At 31.7% G+C, this 27134-nt stretch overlaps 1 protein-coding gene across 4 annotated transcripts in view; it reads right to left on the bottom strand.

Moving 5' to 3' along the window:
• Window positions 1–10234: 10234 nt before the first annotated feature.
• The window catches only part of LOC148604740 (rho GTPase-activating protein 7-like), a 121646-nt gene continuing 104746 nt past the window's right edge, over window positions 10235–27134 (bottom strand). For all 4 annotated transcript variants that reach the window (XM_088551052.1, XM_088551051.1, XM_088551053.1 and 1 more), the window contains 11 exons: window positions 25186–25246; window positions 20813–21995; window positions 17978–18203; window positions 17116–17537; window positions 15747–15872; window positions 14126–14454; window positions 13509–13655; window positions 13046–13209; window positions 12508–12633; window positions 11948–12124; window positions 10235–11653 (listed from right to left, as the gene is read on the bottom strand). In XM_088551052.1, coding sequence (XP_088407178.1) covers window positions 11539–11653; window positions 11948–12124; window positions 12508–12633; window positions 13046–13209; window positions 13509–13655; window positions 14126–14454; window positions 15747–15872; window positions 17116–17537; window positions 17978–18203; window positions 20813–21995; window positions 25186–25246 — 3076 coding nt within the window. In that variant the 3' untranslated portion in view covers window positions 10235–11538. The remainder of the gene's footprint in view (window positions 11654–11947; window positions 12125–12507; window positions 12634–13045; window positions 13210–13508; window positions 13656–14125; window positions 14455–15746; window positions 15873–17115; window positions 17538–17977; window positions 18204–20812; window positions 21996–25185; window positions 25247–27134) is intronic.

The following is a 27134-nucleotide window of genomic DNA, read 5'->3' as shown; positions in this document are numbered from 1 at the left end:
GCAAAGTTTCAGTGAAATGTGACAAGCACTTTTTTAAATATTTGATTTTTAAATATAGGGTAACCAAGTTGTGCGAGCAAAAAAGTGAAAATATTCTACCATACTGAAATGCATTAAATATTTGCAAAGAACTTTTTCTGACTTTTCAAATAAAAAATATCAATCAAAACTTGTTTTTTAACAATATTAATGAAGAAATAGTTTTAAAAGTAATCATTTTCTGAGAAATTGGTCTATTTTTAAAAATTTATTTCTGACATGCCTCCCCCTTTTTCTTGATCACATGTCAAAAATCCTAAATCTTTAAATTTTCACAAAAGGTGATATATTTGGCTTTAAATTTGTAAATACAGTGTTTTCACATCAGAACATGACCAGTAAAGGGCACCTAAAGCAAAAAAAGTGCTCAATAATGGATTTTCCATGTTGCCATAGGGGAATGCTTATATGGCCTTAACCGCAGTAATGAAAGTGAGTTTTTCCTCATTTCTAACCTAATTTTTGCTCAAATCTACACAAAACTTGATTTCAAGTGCTTATTACTACCATATTTAGGTAAATATAGCCCTCAAAGTTTAATATTTGATATTTTTACTAAATTTTCTACACTTTTTACAAGATAGGACATAAAAATCAGCCAAAAAGACCAATTTTCCATAATTTGGACCTATAACTTAAAAAAATGCATATTTTGAAGGATTTTTGTAGTGTAATCCTCTCATGGCAAAGTTAACAAGATCTTCAAGTAGTTTAAAGCTATTTCAAGAAACTTTTCATTTTGCCATGGCTTCAGCTTAAGGCTAAAAACCACTAATTCCACTTCCCATAGGCTTCTATGCTAATTTCACAATATTCAATGGCTTCTCTGGACTTTACCTTAACTTTAACCTGCAGATGACTATATATCAGCATGATTCTACATATGTCAGCTCACAATCCTCAGAATGGCATGTGGGGTTAGCAGACTTGCAGTGCAGTACTGGTCACCGGAAGTGAAGGGTCTATAAATAGCATGGGAAATCCCAGTGTTTTCACAAGATAGGGGTATATTTAAAAATCATTATAGAGATTAGGCTTCACATCACAAGAAGCCAAATGCACCTATAAAATGTACAGAAATGTTTTTCCTTTCAGAAACTGTTTAAATTTTTAAAATAGGATGAGAACTTTTTTCACAGCACTATGAGGAACAGGGGTAATTTCTGCGTAGGACTATTTTTGCGTACGTTCCAAATGCTCATTGGTTGAATTGGTGGTCTGTAACCTAAAGAGTCACTTTTTGTCTTAGAAAAAATAAATAACTATACAGGTATCTTCCTACACACATACTGAATGCATTTGCAAAGTTTCAGTGAAATGTGACAAGCACTTTTTTAAATATTTGATTTTTAAATATAGGGTAACCAAGTTGTGCGAGCAAAAAAGTGAAAATATTCTACCATACTGAAATGCATTAAATATTTGCAAAGAACTTTTTCTGACTTTTCAAATAAAAAATATCAATCAAAACTTGTTTTTTAACAATATTAATGAAGAAATAGTTTTAAAAGTAATCATTTTCTGAGAAATTGGTCTATTTTTAAAAATTTATTTCTGACATGCCTCCCCCTTTTTCTTGATCACATGTCAAAAATCCTAAATCTTTAAATTTTCACAAAAGGTGATATATTTGGCTTTAAATTTGTAAATACAGTGTTTTCACATCAGAACATGACCAGTAAAGGGCACCTAAAGCAAAAAAAGTGCTCAATAATGGATTTTCCATGTTGCCATAGGGGAATGCTTATATGGCCTTAACCGCAGTAATGAAAGTGAGTTTTTCCTCATTTCTAACCTAATTTTTGCTCAAATCTACACAAAACTTGATTTCAAGTGCTTATTACTACCATATTTAGGTAAATATAGCCCTCAAAGTTTAATATTTGATATTTTTACTAAATTTTCTACACTTTTTACAAGATAGGACATAAAAATCAGCCAAAAAGACCAATTTTCCATAATTTGGACCTATAACTTAAAAAAATGCATATTTTGAAGGATTTTTGTAGTGTAATCCTCTCATGGCAAAGTTAACAAGATCTTCAAGTAGTTTAAAGCTATTTCAAGAAACTTTTCATTTTGCCATGGCTTCAGCTTAAGGCTAAAAACCACTAATTCCACTTCCCATAGGCTTCTATGCTAATTTCACAATATTCAATGGCTTCTCTGGACTTTACCTTAACTTTAACCTGCAGATGACTATATATCAGCATGATTCTACATATGTCAGCTCACAATCCTCAGAATGGCATGTGGGGTTAGCAGACTTGCAGTGCAGTACTGGTCACCGGAAGTGAAGGGTCTATAAATAGCATGGGAAATCCCAGTGTTTTCACAAGATAGGGGTATATTTAAAAATCATTATAGAGATTAGGCTTCACATCACAAGAAGCCAAATGCACCTATAAAATGTACAGAAATGTTTTTCCTTTCAGAAACTGTTTAAATTTTTAAAATAGGATGAGAACTTTTTTCACAGCACTATGAGGAACAGGGGTAATTTCTGCGTAGGACTATTTTTGCGTACGTTCCAAATGCTCATTGGTTGAATTGGTGGTCTGTAACCTAAAGAGTCACTTTTTGTCTTAGAAAAAATAAATAACTATACAGGTATCTTCCTACACACATACTGAATGCATTTGCAAAGTTTCAGTGAAATGTGACAAGCACTTTTTTAAATATTTGATTTTTAAATATAGGGTAACCAAGTTGTGCGAGCAAAAAAGTGAAAATATTCTACCATACTGAAATGCATTAAATATTTGCAAAGAACTTTTTCTGACTTTTCAAATAAAAAATATCAATCAAAACTTGTTTTTTAACAATATTAATGAAGAAATAGTTTTAAAAGTAATCATTTTCTGAGAAATTGGTCTATTTTTAAAAATTTATTTCTGACATGCCTCCCCCTTTTTCTTGATCACATGTCAAAAATCCTAAATCTTTAAATTTTCACAAAAGGTGATATATTTGGCTTTAAATTTGTAAATACAGTGTTTTCACATCAGAACATGACCAGTAAAGGGCACCTAAAGCAAAAAAAGTGCTCAATAATGGATTTTCCATGTTGCCATAGGGGAATGCTTATATGGCCTTAACCGCAGTAATGAAAGTGAGTTTTTCCTCATTTCTAACCTAATTTTTGCTCAAATCTACACAAAACTTGATTTCAAGTGCTTATTACTACCATATTTAGGTAAATATAGCCCTCAAAGTTTAATATTTGATATTTTTACTAAATTTTCTACACTTTTTACAAGATAGGACATAAAAATCAGCCAAAAAGACCAATTTTCCATAATTTGGACCTATAACTTAAAAAAATGCATATTTTGAAGGATTTTTGTAGTGTAATCCTCTCATGGCAAAGTTAACAAGATCTTCAAGTAGTTTAAAGCTATTTCAAGAAACTTTTCATTTTGCCATGGCTTCAGCTTAAGGCTAAAAACCACTAATTCCACTTCCCATAGGCTTCTATGCTAATTTCACAATATTCAATGGCTTCTCTGGACTTTACCTTAACTTTAACCTGCAGATGACTATATATCAGCATGATTCTACATATGTCAGCTCACAATCCTCAGAATGGCATGTGGGGTTAGCAGACTTGCAGTGCAGTACTGGTCACCGGAAGTGAAGGGTCTATAAATAGCATGGGAAATCCCAGTGTTTTCACAAGATAGGGGTATATTTAAAAATCATTATAGAGATTAGGCTTCACATCACAAGAAGCCAAATGCACCTATAAAATGTACAGAAATGTTTTTCCTTTCAGAAACTGTTTAAATTTTTAAAATAGGATGAGAACTTTTTTCACAGCACTATGAGGAACAGGGGTAATTTCTGCGTAGGACTATTTTTGCGTACGTTCCAAATGCTCATTGGTTGAATTGGTGGTCTGTAACCTAAAGAGTCACTTTTTGTCTTAGAAAAAATAAATAACTATACAGGTATCTTCCTACACACATACTGAATGCATTTGCAAAGTTTCAGTGAAATGTGACAAGCACTTTTTTAAATATTTGATTTTTAAATATAGGGTAACCAAGTTGTGCGAGCAAAAAAGTGAAAATATTCTACCATACTGAAATGCATTAAATATTTGCAAAGAACTTTTTCTGACTTTTCAAATAAAAAATATCAATCAAAACTTGTTTTTTAACAATATTAATGAAGAAATAGTTTTAAAAGTAATCATTTTCTGAGAAATTGGTCTATTTTTAAAAATTTATTTCTGACATGCCTCCCCCTTTTTCTTGATCACATGTCAAAAATCCTAAATCTTTAAATTTTCACAAAAGGTGATATATTTGGCTTTAAATTTGTAAATACAGTGTTTTCACATCAGAACATGACCAGTAAAGGGCACCTAAAGCAAAAAAAGTGCTCAATAATGGATTTTCCATGTTGCCATAGGGGAATGCTTATATGGCCTTAACCGCAGTAATGAAAGTGAGTTTTTCCTCATTTCTAACCTAATTTTTGCTCAAATCTACACAAAACTTGATTTCAAGTGCTTATTACTACCATATTTAGGTAAATATAGCCCTCAAAGTTTAATATTTGATATTTTTACTAAATTTTCTACACTTTTTACAAGATAGGACATAAAAATCAGCCAAAAAGACCAATTTTCCATAATTTGGACCTATAACTTAAAAAAATGCATATTTTGAAGGATTTTTGTAGTGTAATCCTCTCATGGCAAAGTTAACAAGATCTTCAAGTAGTTTAAAGCTATTTCAAGAAACTTTTCATTTTGCCATGGCTTCAGCTTAAGGCTAAAAACCACTAATTCCACTTCCCATAGGCTTCTATGCTAATTTCACAATATTCAATGGCTTCTCTGGACTTTACCTTAACTTTAACCTGCAGATGACTATATATCAGCATGATTCTACATATGTCAGCTCACAATCCTCAGAATGGCATGTGGGGTTAGCAGACTTGCAGTGCAGTACTGGTCACCGGAAGTGAAGGGTCTATAAATAGCATGGGAAATCCCAGTGTTTTCACAAGATAGGGGTATATTTAAAAATCATTATAGAGATTAGGCTTCACATCACAAGAAGCCAAATGCACCTATAAAATGTACAGAAATGTTTTTCCTTTCAGAAACTGTTTAAATTTTTAAAATAGGATGAGAACTTTTTTCACAGCACTATGAGGAACAGGGGTAATTTCTGCGTAGGACTATTTTTGCGTACGTTCCAAATGCTCATTGGTTGAATTGGTGGTCTGTAACCTAAAGAGTCACTTTTTGTCTTAGAAAAAATAAATAACTATACAGGTATCTTCCTACACACATACTGAATGCATTTGCAAAGTTTCAGTGAAATGTGACAAGCACTTTTTTAAATATTTGATTTTTAAATATAGGGTAACCAAGTTGTGCGAGCAAAAAAGTGAAAATATTCTACCATACTGAAATGCATTAAATATTTGCAAAGAACTTTTTCTGACTTTTCAAATAAAAAATATCAATCAAAACTTGTTTTTTAACAATATTAATGAAGAAATAGTTTTAAAAGTAATCATTTTCTGAGAAATTGGTCTATTTTTAAAAATTTATTTCTGACATGCCTCCCCCTTTTTCTTGATCACATGTCAAAAATCCTAAATCTTTAAATTTTCACAAAAGGTGATATATTTGGCTTTAAATTTGTAAATACAGTGTTTTCACATCAGAACATGACCAGTAAAGGGCACCTAAAGCAAAAAAAGTGCTCAATAATGGATTTTCCATGTTGCCATAGGGGAATGCTTATATGGCCTTAACCGCAGTAATGAAAGTGAGTTTTTCCTCATTTCTAACCTAATTTTTGCTCAAATCTACACAAAACTTGATTTCAAGTGCTTATTACTACCATATTTAGGTAAATATAGCCCTCAAAGTTTAATATTTGATATTTTTACTAAATTTTCTACACTTTTTACAAGATAGGACATAAAAATCAGCCAAAAAGACCAATTTTCCATAATTTGGACCTATAACTTAAAAAAATGCATATTTTGAAGGATTTTTGTAGTGTAATCCTCTCATGGCAAAGTTAACAAGATCTTCAAGTAGTTTAAAGCTATTTCAAGAAACTTTTCATTTTGCCATGGCTTCAGCTTAAGGCTAAAAACCACTAATTCCACTTCCCATAGGCTTCTATGCTAATTTCACAATATTCAATGGCTTCTCTGGACTTTACCTTAACTTTAACCTGCAGATGACTATATATCAGCATGATTCTACATATGTCAGCTCACAATCCTCAGAATGGCATGTGGGGTTAGCAGACTTGCAGTGCAGTACTGGTCACCGGAAGTGAAGGGTCTATAAATAGCATGGGAAATCCCAGTGTTTTCACAAGATAGGGGTATATTTAAAAATCATTATAGAGATTAGGCTTCACATCACAAGAAGCCAAATGCACCTATAAAATGTACAGAAATGTTTTTCCTTTCAGAAACTGTTTAAATTTTTAAAATAGGATGAGAACTTTTTTCACAGCACTATGAGGAACAGGGGTAATTTCTGCGTAGGACTATTTTTGCGTACGTTCCAAATGCTCATTGGTTGAATTGGTGGTCTGTAACCTATATACACTATATTTCGTTACCAAACGGGTCTAAATGTGTAGTCTGTTATATTATTCAGTATGAAATTGAAACAGCTTACTTCAACACACACAAAGGGGTGATCATCTATATCTGATTTATTATTAGTTTTTATAATAATAATGTTTAAGTGTTAGAATAAATCTTATAATTACGGTTGAAGAGTCCCATTCCGTTGAGAAAGTAATTCACTTTAAGTGCACGACACGGCTTGGGTTTTGTTGTTTTTTTTTCATATAAATGTGACAGGTTTTGTTGAATAAATTCGGTATTGATTGTGGAAATTGGCAATTGAAAATAAATACAGAGAAGACAAAAGTTGTAATATTTTCTTGTGTATGAATTCCACAAAACTTGTTTTTTTTATGAACATGAATGAATAAGAAATATCTTGATATATATTTTTCCAGAAGTGGTTCCCTTCTGAAAACACGAAAGTACATGTATTTATATGACCAAGGTAAAAAAAAACTATGTGACATAACATTTTAGCACGTGACAATACACCTGGCTACCAGTGAAACCTAAATTATTTTACACCTTAAAACACGTGGAGTAGATCCGTACGTGAAAGTCGAAGAGCTTTTATCATTTTGTTTCATTTACTCCATGCTTTACTTTAAAAGTGGTTATTATCAAATATATGTTCTTATATTGTTATTAAATCAGATCACTTTTCTTAACCGTCTCCATTTCCGTCTTTTTGCACATTTTAACTGGCTTTTTTTTTTCATACTTGAATTAGGTTCCACTATATAGATAGGTCACTGTAGATAACTTTATAACAATTTGTGGAAATAAAGCTATATTGAGACACTTAAACAAGCAAATCCAACATTTTTTTCCTGTAAAAAGTATATATTTTTTTAAAAACCTTATATTACATGTATGGAGATCCATAAAAATAAAATAGATATTCTTTTCTATTTTGTTATGAAAATCTGTAGCCATGGTAACATAATAAAAATATACATCAGTTTTCATAATAAATTTTGCGTGCCTTCCCAAAATTAATTGTCAAAAAACAGGTTTTCTAAAATATCAGGCACTTAAAAACTGCGAGAATAAGTAAGTTGGCATGGTATTATTGTAAAAAAACAAATACAAAGTGTACCTTTTCTGCTCATTTGTTCATGATTTTAATTCTTAAAGTATGTGCAAAATTTTGCATTTTTGACAACAGCCTGTTGGTGCAGGGAAGAGAATCCAATCTGGTGAGGACCTGAATCTTTCCAGATAGCTTTAAGCATGCAAATTACACATCTTCACCTTCACAAGTATTGCATCTATTTATGTACAATTGCTCTACTACTCACAATCAATATTTCCACCAAGTATCACCTCTTATTTTTATGTTTTACAAAATTAGACTGGGTCAGTTTTGTGTACGAAACAGTGCACCTAAATTCCATTTGTATAGTGCAACCTTAAGGAGAAGGATTTGTTTTCAGATAGAAATATTTTGTATTTTTTGAAAAGCTCTGTATATGAGGATTACAAAAATACCAAATTTATTGATATTGAAGAATATATATTGATTCTAGAAGCAATCTAATACTTGCCCACCTCCATCAGATTCAGTGCATTTCTACCTTACACTTAACTGTATGCAGATATGTCATGAAATTGGCTATGTTTTTTAACTAAAATAAAAAAAATACACTACGACCAGAAAGTGGCATCAGGTGATCACTTAAAAGTATTATTCATGTTGAATTGTAGCCTAACAACTGGTTTTTGTACCTGAAATATGACAATAAATGTCAAGACCACTACCTTTAAATTGTTGAGATAATGAGATGTTAAGACACTTAGTTTTCAAAATATTCAATATAAAACCCCAAATTATACTGTTATCATTTACAACCACTCTTTCTATGATGTCTATTTGCACTTTATTTTGACACCTCTCGCATATTCTTACTACCGGTACGTTTTTTTTGTTTTGGGGCAAAATTGAATCACCACAGCCATAAGTTTCTATGTTATTCAAACTAGATGTAAATCATATGCATTTATATCTTTCTTTTTTCTTTGTTGTTTTTGTCAGATTTTCCATGCTGTTTCTATTATATGTGTTATGAACAAATATTAAAATATATATCAAGCCAACAATACCAGCTTTGGATTTTTACAGGTTGCTCAAATGCTGAAGTTGAGTTTAACAGTTTGTTTAATTCTACAAATAAGTAAAAAAGGGCCAAGGATGATATCGCACAGATAACAAGGGACATAATTATACACTTTTTTGTATAATTTTCGGAGTGATGTAGTTTTTCTGTGTCGCCTCTATTTGAACACTTTCTAGTAAGTTGGGATACTATTATCTACATGCATGGTTATACGTTTCAATATACTTTGCGTTATCCTTGTTATCACATGATAATCATGTGATATATTAATGCAGACACACATAGATGGCACATTGCATGCAGAAAAAAAAATGTATAATTTTAATGAGGTTTTGAACAGAATTTTAGCATTCCCATACCAGCCAACCCGAAAATGCACTCAGATGTACAACACAAAGGAACTTTATATTACTAAGCAAGGAAATGAAATGGTCAAAACTTAATCGTGTATTCTCCACTAGAGCAGTCATACCCATTGACAAATTGTGTTGGTCTTTCTCTCTCTTCACACATATAAAGTGAAAGTCAACAGAATGTGTCAGATTTTTCTAAGGTTTGTTTTCACAGAATTCTTTGCAAATTTAGAAGTAAATAGTGTTGAATTGAGGGTAATGTTGTGAATGATGTGTCATTTCTATTATGACATGCAACTTAGTTATGTTTTTTGTTGGTCGGCTGTGCTCCGATGATGAAATTGGAGGGTGAAAACTGTGACTCACTATGAGTCAATACATTTAATGTATGTGTAATCCACCATAACTGGGTCAGCAGGCGGGGTGCATTTTCATAAGAGTTTTCTAACTTATTGAATATTGAATCCAATTAAAAATTTTAACTGTAACTTTTAATTTCTGGCCTTCATTTATTTCATGCTATTTTTTTCTTGGGTTAGCTTTCTCTTACATGCTGATGAACATTTTTAGGTTAGGGTAATTCCAAAGGAAACCGATTTGCAAATATGCAAGTTGTATAGATGGTGAAGAAAGTAAATGTATAAATATCTGCTTCATCACACAAGGGAATAACAAAATCAATGACAAACTTAACCTGAACTATTGTCACTAACATAGAGGTACAAGAGCCATCCTCATAAAAAAAACAACTTTTTTTGAGTGAAGGACCAATAACTCTGTGGAAGAGAATGGGTTATTTTATATCCAACAGCATGTTTTTAATGTATTTAGGAATACGAATTAAGCAAGCTAGTCGAAAGTTAGACTAATTCTTACACCTATTAACTTTATTCTGAATTTAAACAAGAATGTAATTCTATCTGCAACATGCCTTGTGCTTGGCAGAGAAGCAGACACTACCAATTTAAAATCTCTGGTACGCCCAGCAAGAGATTGAACCTATGACCTCCAGAAGTTGTGGCAAGCACCCTACCATAAGACCACTGAGACAATCAGTGTTTCCATGAAGCAGGAGACAATAATAACAGGAGACATAAAGAGAACTTTTGTTTATATGTTTTAATTTTTGACATTTTTCTTAACAGATTAATGAACATTTGAATAACAATAATAGTTGGAATAATGGAAATATATTTTGAGGTAAAATGAAATGTACATTTCCTCACAGGAAATATACACAATATCAATGAAACAGTTCCAATACATTTATTACAAACATTTAATTATTTACACTGTCACAAAATGTATACTCTCATTACACATAATGTAATAAATACCATTGCACTTCTGAAATATACATTTTGTAACAATTGGTAGTTAACAAAATAAGTACACATATATTGACTACTTAATGTTTAATCGACTGACAAGCTATAAATATGTATAGCTATAATGTTTAAATATTGTAAAATGATGGAATAAATCGTTTGATACATAATGACAATGATTTAAAAACCATTTAGCTCCCATATCAAGCTCTTGAAAAATATCGGAGTTCATCATGAAAACCAAATTTGTAGAACAGACTTGTAGAGGTAATTCATATGGATTAATGTCAACAAAATACATAGTTAGGGACTTAAAATTGAAAATAAATGACTAGCACCAAAGGTGTCTGGAGTTCTCTCCCTTATCTGCATTGAGTTATTTCCCCTTAGTCTAATCTCATTTTCTGCTCCTGATCAAGGATTCTTGGCCATTTAAAAAAAACTAAACGAGGTATTGAGGTTGGATTAAATTCTATCTAATATCCTATTGTGTGCACTTGTGAAATTCTGTGCTAACTAAAGTCAGTAAAAGCCCTAAAGACAAAAAGTTCTAAAAATGGAAAAATGAGTTTTCACAATGTATGAGGTTAAATTGAAATGGCACATAAATAAATGCATTATAAATGCTAAAAGTGGTCATCCAGATCCAATATAAGGATATCATACAGAACAGAGAAATTCTTAGTCCGGTACTTTTCATGATCAATGAGAAATCCATTACAACCTTACATCATCTCCTTAAATCTTCAAACTTGTTGCCTATTACATTCAATATAAGTAAAATTAAATTATTTCAACTAGTATGACAAGGTGTATACTTTGACTGAAATGTTATATTTAATGAATAACTAAAAGGCTTTCTTGCAACTGTTGTTGGTAAAACAGTTGTACTTTCACATTTTTAAAAGTTTCTGATGTATGTGGTTTTGTCCAAACTTTGAATATGGACACATATTCTACAAATGTCAATGTGTAGGAGATGGACATCACATCCTTTCTGCAGCTAATACCTACAGGTAGGAGGAGCTTCCATCAGACAACAGATTCTAGTCATTGTGATGTCATCACCAGGAATTTCTATTAAACAACAGATTCTGGTCCATCGGCACTTTGATGTAATGATTCTCGAATTCTTTCCAATTTATTGACCAGGATATGACCATAGGCTTTCTTGTACCAGTCTGCAGTTCTTCCCCTGTAATAATAATAATAATAATAATAATAATAATAATAAAAATATAAATATTCATTGAAGTTTTGATTGAAAAACAGTAATAAAAGACTTATACAGGATACTTATTTTGATAATAAAAGAGCAAGAATGATGTTGGATTTATTGTTATATTTAGTAATTAGATATAATTCAATACTGACACATATTAACTACAAAAGGATGTTTTGTTTTTATCCCCGTTATCAACAATATGCAGACCATACACCAAGACTTCTATATTAAAACCAAAAAAGCAGTTGATAAAAACAAACAAACCTCAGATCTTCTCTCGACATATGAATTATTCTGGATTTCCCAGCCCCACAGGGTTCTATTAGGAAGTGGGACACTAAGACCACACCTTGGATACCCTCGTGGGGTTCTGATTTAGGATGGTCCACCGAGGTGCTAACCAATGCACATGCTCCCTTAGTAAGGTCTGTTCTCCAGCCCCTAAAATGTCATAAAAATGATAGCATTAAGAATTAAAATACATAACATATCATATAACAAGATACAGGATTCTTCATTAAGCACAGCTTTAACTTTTTCAAAACTTCAAATTTCATACCAAGGCATGCCTTTACAAGGTAGAATTTGGCAAAAATGACAGTTAATTGCAATGGCAAAAATCAGGATTTGAAAAGACATACATAAGTTAAATAGCAGAAGAAAATCATCCCTGCATGGTAAACACTTATTTGTGATGATGCCTCAGCTTTGAAAAGAAAACTAAAACTCTGAAGATAGCTTCAAACATTACATTAAGGTATGCCCAGAATGTTCAAAATTAGAATACTCGATTAATTGTCTACACTGCTCATTACAGAACTTACCTCAGTATACAAAAATGAGTTGACGGATGAGGAGGAAGTGAGTTCCTTTCGTACTGAAAAACATCAGTTTTATCGTTTATCTTCTCAACATTGTGCCATTTGAGTAAATCTTCATCCCAAACATGTCTAAAAATGAAAATAATATTGTACTTATTACATATAAAGATACAAATTATGAAAAATTGTGTATCATGTTACCTGAACCCCATGCTGATAGTTGTGTGTATAAAATGTTTGAACTAAAAGTGGAAAGTGGAGCTCAAAAGCTTTGTTTTCTTAATACTACTGTTTTAATGATTAAAGAAAAGTTTATGATTGTACTAGCATTGAACAAAATTAAATTAAAGACCACTGAAAACAATCCTGAAATTATTTAGAGATACCACATGGTACACGATTACATGTACAATTCAAAGACATTAATGCAGACCTCAAATTTCTCTCAGACTTTGTTTATTAGTTTATGAATAATTTTACACCCTTTATTTTGTAAGTTCAATTCAGAATTCTTTGCATTACAAAATGATGATCCACTAACCTTTCATCTCGGATCCTCTCCAAGACAACTTCAGGCGGGGCCTCAACCTCTACAGAACACTTCCACAGTCTGAGTGGATGACCATCTCCAACTTTCTTAAAGGATACATCAACATCACTAGCTATAGACACTGAAACCCATCCTCGGAATTTATCATGAGATTCCTATAAATAAAGAAGCAAGACTTAAAATGGTAACAGAAGTAATTTAAAAAACTCAATTGAGTTACCTCCCTTTGGCCAGTCAGACATTAAACAGGAATAATGCCTTCAGAAATATATTTGAGAATTTAAAAACAGAAAATAAATACCCTAATCAAACAGTAAATAATAATAATAATAATAATAATAATAATAATAATAATAATAATAACACAAACAAAAACATCAAACATAAACAAAAAAAAATAAATTGAAAGTTTTGCTAAAAATAATTATCATCTTTAACTGATAACATCTCATACCTTTAAAAGTCCTTGAACTGAATCCTCAACAAAACCTTGGTATCCTGGTTCTGTTTCTGTTGAATTGTTATTGAACTCCTGTAGGGAGATTGGGTCACCTTGTTCTATATAGGAGAACCTACATTTGCTCATTGTTGCCTCAGAAACCTACAAAAGGAAAATATTGTTGATTATCACTAATTTAAAATGTTCAAACAACTAATTTTTCTTACAGGCAGCATGAAGCTAGTTCTGAAATTTATAAAAGTTTCATTCTGTATAATAAAGTTTTACAAAGATAAATTTGATATTTAAAAAATGATAAAATTTCTTGAACGAAAAAAAGATGAATAAGGAATGAAGTAGTAATGAAATTAACTAATACTTAAACAATATTGTGGGTACCAATTTTTGTGGTTTTAGTGGGTAGGCCAAACCAGAAAATTTGGTTCCGAACAAAAAGGAGATTTACATTGATGTGTATACTGAAAACCTCAAAACCATGAATTCAATAAATTGATGAATTTGTGTTTCTTCCCTAAACCATGAAAATTGGTATCTAGGAAATACAGTACTTTCACAGTTTTATGTTATTTGATGAAAAAAGTAGCTGTGAATATTTATTTTAAGATCATTACCGTGAAGAGTTGTTTACACTCATTTATCATAGTAGTCAGACACTCATGGGCAGCCTTCTGTTCCAACAGCTCACGAGCATCAGGCACACCGATGTTCTTACGCGGTCGCCTTGGACTTGGACTTCCTGTTGCTGACTTAGTTCCATTGAGACTGAAGAGTGATGGTGCAAAGCACACGGCAAGGTTGCTAGCTGTCATTTGGTGTTCAGATGCATTTTGGGATATATCAGCTAGGAAATAGAGGAGAGATTGTAAAACTTCACGGTTTTCATCAGGGAGTAAGATCACAGTGGCTTGTATGGCTTCAAGTCTAGATTCTGTTGGTAAAGCTACAAAAATAAAAATAAGTTTGATACAAAAAAAAAGCATCTTATTGGTCCAGAATTATACATCAATCATTTTCAATCATATATCAATAGAAAGTTTAAAATTTCTACATGTAGCCTTAAATTCATCATTATTTTAAATTTACAAAATTCAAATGGCCGTCAAATGTAAACAAATACATATGATGTATGACTACCCTATAAAATTTTAATAAAATCTTATCAAAATCTAAAATGAGTTGCATCCAAAAAGTACATGAGATGGGAAAATGGATACAGACCATAACTAAGCAACTGGACGAAAAAACTAAATACGGCAGGAATTTTGTCTAAGGTTTATGTTGTCAATGGTGAAACATTCATAACATAATATTTTAACATAAATAAATCAATACTTTTATGAAAAATGCAGTTATCTTTTAAGTTTCAATACATTTATTGCATAACAGGTAAAAAATAAATATTTCTACATTTGCATATATATGCATCAAATGCATCCTTTCATTTTTTTATTTTCTCCGGGACACTCTCAAAACATCAGAGAACAGTTTCTTTTTTTTTTTGACTGAGGATGATAGTGCGATTGTGTGACATCTTGCAGGATTAAAATTATGCATATATTGTTGCAATGCAGAAGCAAGTAGGAGACTAACAGTAAAAATAACTTGTGCAGCTGCGACCAAATACTTTAAAGTATTAACATAGAAATTATGCATTCTTCACTATGATCAACATGCACAAAACAGATTTTCAAACTACTTCAAATTCTAAATATCAAAGGTCCAGCTTTCAATGACTTATTCAACTTCATGTAACGATTATTTGATGCAATCAACATGCCTTTATATTCAAAAAGAAATATCAATGAAATAACATCAATTAATTGTCAATTTCATGACCAAAATTATCCTTCATCTCAGAGAAAGATTATATCAAGTGATCAATCATTCGTAAGATGAATGATAAATATCACATTACATGTTATGTAATATTGGACACTATAATGGAATTCTATCTTCAGAGGTAATTTTCTCTTTTTGTGATTATATCTCCATCAGAAAGTCTAATTATCTGAAAATAATTACCATAAAGATGCAACACCCTTCATGCTTTAAAAGGTGATACATGTCACATGGTCAATGTTTTTAAGTCTCCACCTCAAATGATAGAACAATGATCTACTTATATGTCTTGGTCGGAAATCAACTTTCTGATAAGAGAAAATTAATTGAAGTAAAATGGGAAAGTATCAGTGGTGCATTTTCATATCATTGTTAGAGCATAAAAAAACTTACAGATAAAGATATTTAGGAAGATCTCTGAGAGTTTGTTGGTCATAAGGCATTCAGGAAGTTCTCGGAAGTATTGCTTCAGTAGGTCTGCTACATCATACGCCTGGAGATCATCAAAGTTTATAGTATCTGAAAAATAGGAAAACATTGTTTAAAATACAAGCTTGTAATATTTGCAAACTTCACATAAGCATAGAAAACTCTCTGACTGCAACTTACAATTCAAAGATTAAAAACATAGTCAATATTTGGTATTTGATCAGTATAATCTGAATACAAACAATGTCATTGCTGCTTTATCAGCAAGAACATGAATTAAGAATTTAATTACAAATGTTCTAGTGTCACAGTTTGGATGCAAATTTTCAACCACAAACTAATTTTGGACACTTATGCAAGTTTCATGGACAATATGTTTACATTTGATGATTAAATCCACAGCTAATGGACAAAAATATGACAAAATCTATGAATTATAGAAGGCTTTTGGATGATTTATTGAGTGTCTTTTGTTCAGGTTTGTGATTCAAGTGTCATACATGACTTAACTCCATTGGAAAATCAATGACTGAAGTGAAATTAACAAGAAATATCATCAGCATCTTTTGTGATGTAAAACTTGTGTGGGACGAATATAACAAGTTTATATAGGCTAACTAATAGTTTTTCCCAAGTGTCTGCCGTATAAAGAATCAATAAGTCTTCCGTCTTCCGCCGTTTTTCTTCACCAAAAAATGATGTAAGATTGAGAAATATTCTAGTTTTGTTCTACCTGGCACCTCCAGCTGTTTCTGTTATTATCCTGATATTATATTTATTGCAAATGACAGTGAAATCATTGATTTTTGTCTGCTTCGTTGCATAAAGCTGATTTGCTTCAAATGTTGCTTATTCACCGTAGCCCATAAAATCACCTTAGAAAAATATCAGTAATGGTGTTGCACAATAAAAAGAAATGTGAAATTTCAAAGGAGCATTACAATGACACAGTCTCAATGCAGAAAATAAAATGGTTAATAAATATATTTCATCTTTACTAAATTTAAAGTGAAGCGAGGATGTTAGGTTACTGATATGGGCATTTTGCTTAGTCACCATTTCAATAAGAATATGATACTAAAGGACTAATGTAATCCATGATATGGGATAATATTTGAATGAAATAAGGTATCTTTTGCTAACCCAGGTTAAAAGACAAATTAATCATCATGAGTGTCTAGTATAAATGCAACATGAGCAGGTTCATTAGTATTTTACACACATAAATGTCCTGTAATTCTGATTTTGATCCTATATTTCCAGTCAATGAAAGATCTTTTCATTCAAATCATGATTTCCCCCACTATTAATCTATTCATAGATGTTATAGTACCTGGATTTGCTTCTACATCATTTTTCAACTTCTGTATCCTAGAACGGACCCCGGCCTTACGGAAGATTCCAATTGCATCAACAGCAGTTTTCCGCAAGTATCTCATGGCATATAATATACTCTGTGGCAATGGCTGACCTGTCCTTTGCAGAGTTACCAATAGTGGAATTCCAAAGACATTTCTCTCTCTGTAATCTGGAATCTTGTTCCGTTTCATGAATCTTGGTACAGTCCAACTCCATCCTGAACGATTCTGTGAGTATTTTTCAATTAGACCCGTTAATTTACACAGTGAGAGTTTCTGTAGCACCATCAATTGACAGACAGATAGGTTTGTAATATGAACATTCTGACTTCCAAAGATTGGACGGTGAGATTTCTGGAAACTATGCCATCTTATCCGGTTTCTCTTCCTTCTGTCACTATACAGCAAATAGAATTACTTAAAACTGGGGTGAGGATAAAAATATTTACTTTAAAGATTGAAATGACCCTAAAAAACTAACTAACTGCAACTGGAGACTGTTGTATGTGTAATTTATGAGTAATTCAGCCAGTGTTTCTAGAAAAATAAAGATTGTTCACCTTATCAGTGCACCTGGTCAATGTTCCCAGATTATAATGGAGTCCAGGTTGCTCATTGATATTTTAGTTTCTATGTGTGTGTTATTTTCGTTATTTCATTTTCTACATTGTGTGCGTCTTTTTGCTAGATTTGGATTATATTCCTTGTGATTACTATTCAAATTCTGGTACCATTCATTTCACTTTCACTACTACTGAACAGTACCCAATTACACTGATCATTCATAACGGTTCTTTGTAAGAGGACAAAATTTGGACATGAAAATGCTCTGCTCACCTTGGGGCCCTTGTGAGAGATGACCCAACACCTGAGTCCCTCCTTTCTCTTGGCTCAATGTGTTCTGCTGAGTCATCATGTAAAGAGTCTGGCAGATCATGGTCACTGCTGTCTGGTGATGACACAGTACCACTTGTGACATCATTGTCGTCATGTAGACTGTCGTCTGCAATGTCATCTATATCTGTTACTTGTGAAGTGTTGGATTGTGGAGGCTCATACTCTTCTAAAATGGAGATAGAAAGTGTTTGGTCAGATTCTTGTTATAATATACATATTATTAAATATTTTACTAACATTATTGGTCTACTATAAAATCAAGAAATAACCACTTTAAGGTACCTACGTACTCAGCAAACAGGGCAATAGTTTATTTTAGCACTTAAAACTATCAGCAACACCTCAATGGCAACCTGTACAAAGAAGCATACTACACTTGTTTAAAATGTGCAGTTCATGAAAGTATGAACTTAAATAATAGGGTACCTAATATTAGAAGAATGGTCCTATTTTAATCAAGACCATATTTTTTGATAAGATGTTCAGACTGGGGTTAAATTAGAACTGACAAGTATTATATATAGTCCCAGTGTAGTTAAGACAAAATGTATGTTAACAGATGGACAGACACTGATAAAACAGTATAGTCCTCTGCTTCTGAGTGGGGGTATAAAAAGTGCAATTTACTAAGTATCACATTTATTCAACAGCTGTAATTTCAATAAACCATGTTAGAAGCATGTCTGTACTGTTAGCCTTAAATCATTAATCTATGACTTACAAAAAACTTTGGAGGATACACCCTTACTACAATAATGCACTTGGCTTGTAAAGTGGATATGTCTGAATAAATTAGCATAAAAATGATATTAGGGCTATGCTTTAACACCTGCTTAAGGTAACAAAAATCAATTAAAAAGTTTGTTCTATATATACATGATCAAGTCCATGAAGACTTTCTTGATTTGGACTTCACTTATTAACTTTCCTTCTTCACTGTAGAGATAAATGTAAAAATTTATGGTTCTTGAAATCTTGACATTAAAACATATATACTGCTGAGAGAGTTCGTCACTGTCAGCTAGTTTGACACTGTGGTGACAAAAAATGTCAAAACAAATCCCAAATGTACTTCATGCATAAAGTTTTGGTTAACCTTATTTCTCATGATGAATAGAAGAGTTAAAAGGTTTTTTTTATATCTTACAGTTTTACTTTTCATTCATGTTAATGACTTAGAAGAAAAATTTTGGTAGGTGCTTGATCACATAGGGGAAAGATTTTTCAATAAAATTAACCATCTTGAAAATGTGATGCTATAAACATGAAGAAATTAGCATTTTACAGTATTTTGTTTACTACCAGAACAAATAAACACATGTCTCCAGGCTAGATAACCACATACAAAAGTATTTATATGGGGAATTTTGGAAATAACATCTGTTTGCCAAGCCTATGGGTTAATGTTTTACCAAAAATGGAGGGCAATTACTAAGAACATGTTTTAGTCTAATTACGTGTACAAAAATGTACACATATATCAACATTGTAGGCATATGAGAAAGAGAATCATATATGTACATTTCATGATCAATAGGAATAGATTTCACTTACACATGTACCTGAAATAAACTTTTAAATCCATCCTTTACCAATGTATTTCAAATGCATTTACTTGAGGGATTTAGAATGAATTAAAAAATTTACTAAAATCGATGAAATGGGCAGTGGCTCAATTTGTAATTGCTCATTGCTCAAGGTCATTACATATAGTCGAAAACCAGCCAATTTCTTTCTCAAAGAGGCAAATACTTATATCCTTTAATAATCCTAATGTTCAGCCCTCCTGTTCGAATTCATGCTATGGAAACATAAATCAATACAAAAAAATAGGCTATTTAGAAACTATAACAAAATTATTCTGAAATCGAAAACCTCAGTCATTGTGAAAAATTGCTCATTCAGAAAGATTTACAAGTTGTTTATATTCTTTAGACATATATTTGTTTATAATATTTTGGAGTATAAAATTTCTTTCCATTGAGTAGTATACAGTGCAAAATTACTAATATTTACAACTCACGTTTGTAAGTTACAGAAAGTTTTCAAATGGCTAAATTACGATAAAAGGTGCTAACATGCAATATTCATCTGATAACGAAATCTGCGTCAAATTGATGAAACTTTACCCCATCAATGGACATTCCTTACCAAATTTGGAAAAATTTATGAGAATTTGTCAACATGCAACAGACAAATAAAATCTAATCTTTCTTCATTTTTCAGTAACCTTTTAAGCAAATGCATGCCAAACCAAGAGAGTCATCGCTGATTAATGAAACCTTTACACAACAAAATCCCTTTTTATGTTTAAATTTGCTATGACGCTACCAAAAAATGTACTCATACAAAAAACATCTTTTACAGTGTATGAAAAATGGGACAGCTTACACTAAACTGTTTACATTAAAGTACAATATATTTATGGATTAAAATGTTAAGTAATTTGTGCCAAAGAAGTCATTTTTCATCTTGAATTTTGTCAACTTTACCCTATGGTAAAATATATTGGTGTCAAGCTCAGAATGTGGTGAATCTCACTGTATCTTACATAGTTTAACATGAACTTAGATTGTTGAAAGTGTTTCTCTAATTGCATATCTACTTAATAAGAATGATAAATAAACATTTCATAATGACACACTTACCTTAATCCCTAAGATTCACTGGCCACATTTTCCATTTATTATAGAGGTAAATAGACACATTAGAATACAGCATTAAAAAAAATGGTACTTCATTTTTACTAGTATTTAAAAAGTTTTAAAAGCTTACCAGCATCTTCACCATAGATAGCCTTGTTAAGCCCATTAATATCTTGGAACAACTTGTGTAAAATATCATCAAGTTCCTCTTGTGCAGCCTCTAGATTTTCCTCTAATGGTACATTGTCATAGAAACTACCTCTATGTTCTACTCTTGGGTTTGCGGACCCTTGTCGTCTCACTGGGATAGGGGTACTAGAATCAGAGGCATTCTCTTGTAAATAGCTAAAACTACCAGTTCTACTATTGAGTCCATCAGAATCTTCATGAAGAGTTTTGGGAAACTTTCCAGGAACATAATCATTAGGTAAGTAATAAAGTTCGGAACTGTCTGTCCATCGATTGTGTCGATATCGTTCATGTGGTGTACTTCCAAATAAAGCACAATTTTGCGATGTCATAGATGTATCAGAACTTGAATCACTTATAGACATTGACAGGTCTAGTTCTTGTAATATACTATTGCTACTATCGCTATCTTTCGGTGAGGAATCGTCTGTTTTCATAGCACTATTTTTAGGTACAGATCTATCACAGAGTGAGTTACATTTAGGCAATGTATGAATCATTGGACCAGTGGTCTGTTTGTAGTTTGTTGTTTCATTAGACCATGGTTCAGGTATTTCTGAAGATTTCACCTCTAGTGGAGAACTAGTGTCAACTGGAGGAGGCATATTTTCACTAGTTGGACTCAAGTCCTTACAATTTAAATGCTTAATTTTCTCCTTCATTTCAGCACTATCTGCAACAACAGGACCACTTATTTCAACCATGTTGCCGGCTTTAGGAAGTCTCTTATTCTTCCGACTTTTGAAACTTTCTACACGCTTTAAAAAACTTTTGGCACCTTTAATCCTTTCACTAGCTGCTCTTCGTAATCTTGGACTAAATGTCACAGATGGTACCCCATTGTCCATTGTTTTGGAATGATTCCCTACACATAAATCGTCCGTTGATTTACGAATATCATGGTGCATTTTATGATCGAGCACTGGACTATCACCAGTTTCACTACTACTGTTTTGATCAGCTAATAGACTATCGTTACTAGAACTAGATTTTACTGTAATTGTCCCAGTGTGAGTGTTATCGGTACTGTCTTTAAGGCCTTTTCTTGACCAGCGTCGAATGTTGGGTTGGTATTTCCAGTTATTACTCAGCGCACACTGCTCATCGTCATCAGAATCTTCATTCTAAAAGTAAATAGTGGAGATGATTAATTGGATTGACAAGGAAACAAGTGCTGATGAAATTGACAATTATGCAACTTGTGAAATGTGATACCCAACTCAATTATGAAAGCAATAATTTTCAGAAAGCTGATCCAAAATAACCTGAAACCATAAAATTTCTCAACATTAATATAAAAGTGCTAGGCACAGTCTGACACTCCATTCACAGAGTGTCACAGTACCAGTATATATGTTTTATGATCGACAATCGATATTTTAATCCTAGTTTTATTCAAGTCTCACATCTGTAGCCATCTTTACTATTCAGAATAAAAAATCTCATCTGCTTCATACAAAAATCTATTACTGCATAAATTAAAACTAGGAATATTTTACTTAAGTAAACTTATTCTTTTCTAGCAATTAACCTTCATTTGCATATTTTGTATTAAGGTCACTGAGTTAAAATGGTACATATAAATGCACATAAAATAACCTTGGATATAAACTTCGATCCATTTCGACATATGTATGACTCCTCCCAGTAAAGTAACATCATGATTTTTCTAGAAGTAGTTAGTCCATAAGTTTCAGAATTATAACACCGGTTTGTCCACAAGATTTCTGATCTATTAACCAGACTTTCTATGAGAATTCAAAATTTATCAACTTGTTAAGCCTATCACTTCTCAAAATCTGAGAATCCCTACCTGTCTGAAACTCAAACCTTAATCCTCTTATGCAATACACTAACATGTATTAATCCATCAGTTCACATGAGAATAAATCTGACATTCTGCCATTAATTTTTCATGAAGTAGCAACACCTAGACAACTATTGTCCTCTGCATTTTACGGAATCATGATCAACACTTGTTTTTGTTCAGCTGATTCCTTGGAATATAATGAATCAGCATGTTCATTGGACCATTATGGAAATTCCAATAATTCAAATCAATTTTCTGTTGCAAAACTATCATGGGAAAAAATGTGGGAAAATAATTCAATATTCCAAGTAGAGAAACTATTGCCACAGTAATGCACAATAAAAATATTACAATGTCAAATCATTAATCTGTAATGCCAACCCACTGTTTATATTTCAACTTAAAACAATTGACAATATTATTCTGGAAAAATAGCAGGTAGTTTAATGCACAATGAAAATTTGGACTTGTTGAATAGATAATCCTATTTGTGAATTTCTTAATCTCCAATCAAGGTCAAAAATCTTAAAACCATCAAAAACAGATTATCTCCCTAAAAAGATGGAGAATTAATCTTATCAATACATGTAACAGTTGTCAAAAGGAATTCTAGTCCATTATAGATAATTTTATGTTGGTATTTAGATAAACCCAGTGCCACTTCTGTTATCCATTTGCACTTATCTGCTGAAGTCCTACATCTCCATTAAACATGAACTTTTAAACTAAACAGGGTATTCAGTTCAAATGATACAGGAACACTATATAGGCATGACAGTGGATGAGCACGAAAATGCACAAAAGTTCCAAAGCAACTGAGTACAGTGTTTTCACCTGGTGGGGATTCGATCACATGGTACTAAAATCCTACGCTAGCGTAATTCTGAGGCAATGGAGATGTAAAAAGTAGGAGTCCATACAGAATGGGATTAAAAGCAACCAAACATAAATGAGGCATGTTAGGGAATTCCATAATAAAACTCACATCAAACAAATGTAAATTTGACAAAATTACACCATTAGAATTAATTTATAATATTTTACAAAGTCACAGTAACTTTCCTTCAACATCTAGTGGCAAAATAGGTTTCACTGTTTTAGATAAAACATAATTCCCTCAAAGAGCCTGCCTCATTTAATGTTTTTAATATTACATAGAAACAGCAGATGTCATTGATCGATTTCACTTGTATTCAACTTGTTGACAAAAATAACGTAAGAAATCTTACAATTTTAATCTTGTAGTGTGAGAAGTTGCATCAGCGAGGAATATTAAATTGACATTACTTTGAATAGAAATGTAAATTTCGTTAAACACGAAGAAATGAACAAACCAAATCCTTTTCTACAGAGTAACAAATGATATCCTCCTTGGAGCCAAATTCCAATGATGTAGAATTAAACCTCAAAAGGATTCGATTTTTAATTTCCTGTTACTTTTTAAGTCAAAATTAAAACTTTAAATTGTGTATGGTGGTGAACTGTTCACGTAAAATCTTTAGTGAAAAGCTGGCACAATTTTGTCAACAATCTTTTCTAACAGTACATGCGGATTAACATTATTCCTGAATAATAAATATTCCTGGTGGAAAAAATTCAAATTTCTAAAGCCTTCACAAATGTTGTTGAATTTTAATTAGCAACATTGAGTTTTTACCAAAAACTCTTGCAGAGATTGATTTAGAGATTAAAATCTTTATCCTTTAACTTACCAGTGTTATAAACCAAAGAATGTTTACCATCCCAATAATAGTAAAACACGAAAATAATAATACATCTTTGACACTACAGATATCCACTCCTGTAGAACATTAACATCTATATAAGTTAAAACCTCCTGAATCTATACACCTGATATGGAATTGGTCATGTAGAACACTTTTACCTGTTCTATTGAAATAAGGATGACAACCTAATTACTGTAAATGATAGTATATTATAATTATCCTATTCAAAAACATTACCTGGGTCAATTTTATCTTTTCAGAGATCAATGATGGACTAAAGGCTATACTATTTTTCGTAGGAGTTTAATTTATGTTATAAAGGAAAAGAATAATGTTTTACTACGGAAACTTGCCCAGGTTATGTATGTATAAAATTTGAAAAATATCATCTGATGTTCTAACATGAGTGGCCAGGCTTCCTGTGACAAAAACAAATGGTGTCACATGTTTGTAAAAAATTTAAATCTCATATCTTTTTCAAACAATTAAAAATAAACAAAAGATTCAAAATACATAAGGATACAGATAAGTAGTTTAATGAAATGTAATACAAGTCTTATTTTATTTTCAAAAACTATACCTAGCAAAAAAATATTGTTCAAGCTTATATTGGAAAGAATGGTCATTAGCTAAAAATTAAAGATAAAAAAAAAAAATTAAGTCCATAAAAATAATGTACTGCAAAAAAAAACAACAAAAAAACAAACAAACAAACAAAACAAACCACATTGCAAAAACATACAATAAAAAGATACTAATCAAAAAAATTAAACTTACATTTTTTCTTGTAGGGGTCACAATTCTCATAATTGCACATTTGTTCAGCGTACTCAAACGTCTGGAAATAAAAATGAAAATTGTGGGTAATCCTGATTATCATGGTTCTAGGCGTCAATGTTTATACATAAGTCATGATCTTATGTAAATGTAAACACACCAAATTGTGGATCACCACTTAGGATATCATTCATGCTAGCTCCAAATACATCAAGTACTGCTAATCCTTAAAGTTTTGGCAGGGCATATGAACACTGTTGCACATGCAATTGTAGACAATTAAGTGAGTTGAAAAGCTAGGCAATAATTAAAAACTAAATTGGAAATTGGATTTAAATAAAATTTTGATGATGAAATCTTTCAATGACTAAATAATTTTTTTTTATCATAGATAAAATCCCTGCCTGTTGTTCTAAACTAACAGTACACCAAGAGTATCCACTCAACAGAACGTGGGTCGCCCAGCATCCCAATTTCCTGTATGTCATATTTTCCTGGTATATGGTTTAAAATCATTTTGATAATAATAAGATAATTATGTATGTACTTCATGTATACATGTACTTTACTAGATTAAACTAATTTGTTTCTGAAAAAGACACAGAAGTTTATTAAACTGAAGACACAATAATCAATTTTGAATGAAACAATTTTGGTATTGTAATATGAGATTTATTACATCAATTTTCATTAAAAAAGAAAACAAAATGTTTTTATTAATGAAAGCATAACTTTCTTGAAATGAATATGATAGATAAGTTTAAATGAATATACTCTATAATACATTATATGAACCAAGTTTAAGATATTCATCATGCTTTTTTTTGAGTGGTAAATACACATGCATTTGTTTCTTTTCGATATAAATCAAAAATATTTTTGTGGTGTTTACTCACAAATGAAGTATTTGTATCCTTACCTTTCGGGGTTATGATACGTAATGTGAGAAACCCAAATCTATTTGATCCAAGAAACAAACTAATGATACAGCGACCACCATATGAGTTGACGTGACTATGGGAGTGGACGAGCTATGTATTGGACAAATATGGTCGTTACTGTTGAATGACCATTGCCCATCAACATTTATTGTTTCCACGTAATCAATTACACAAAAGGTGTTGACGGACAAAACATTTAATTGTTGTTTCAGTCGCGCAACAAAGGGGTAATTTCCATCATAAATGTAAGGATGTTGACATTTTGGATTAGTTTATGCAAAAATACGGCATTGGCCTTAAATGTCCAAACATGGTCCAGGTGAGAAAAATAATCGCACTGCCAGGTGCGACAAGGTGGCTGATAAACATTTATCAAAATATGGTAATCTTAATTCATATTCAATTTGTTTTTATCACTGACCTCATTTTGAAAACAAAACCGCCCGGTGAGCAATCACAATTTGAATTGTTCCATAATATGGAAAGTTATATTAAATCTCAAATGCACACATTAGAGATGACTCTTAAATTGACATTCAAGAGTCAATTGTTTGATCTTTGACATAATTCTTAGCAAAACATTTGTAAACATTGGAAGTATTCACGTCAATAGTAATTTTTTATCCTATTTGAAATCCCTTTTGAGTAATGTCAACGTGAACCAATAATATTGACAATCATTTTTAGAAAACAATCAAAAGTAATAACAAACTTTGAACAACAAACAAACCTGCTAGTTTTTCTGGTGAGCTTATCCAAATGTAAAACTTTCAGCAAGTTAACACACAAACAATCACTCGAATCACTAAGTTTCAGCTTTTTCATTTTGATCTAAGAGACCAAAACACAAGCTGTCAAAATTTTGTAAATTATTAACTTATTGCCAAGTTTTCACTGCCCTCATGGGAAGGCAATCTTTGTTACTTATTTGAACTCATGCCACAAATATCACAAAAAAGTAATTCTATCCATTTGTTATTACTCACCTGTATAAATTAATGCAATTAC

Source organism: Perna viridis, chromosome 10 (assembly GCF_037379345.1).
Source record: "Perna viridis isolate PV_CMFRI_1.1 ecotype Kerala chromosome 10, ASM3737934v1, whole genome shotgun sequence".
Taxonomy (NCBI): Eukaryota; Metazoa; Mollusca; class Bivalvia; order Mytilida; family Mytilidae; genus Perna; species Perna viridis.
Note: the sequence above shows the minus strand (reverse complement) of the source record. Positions and strands in the feature narration are given on the sequence as shown.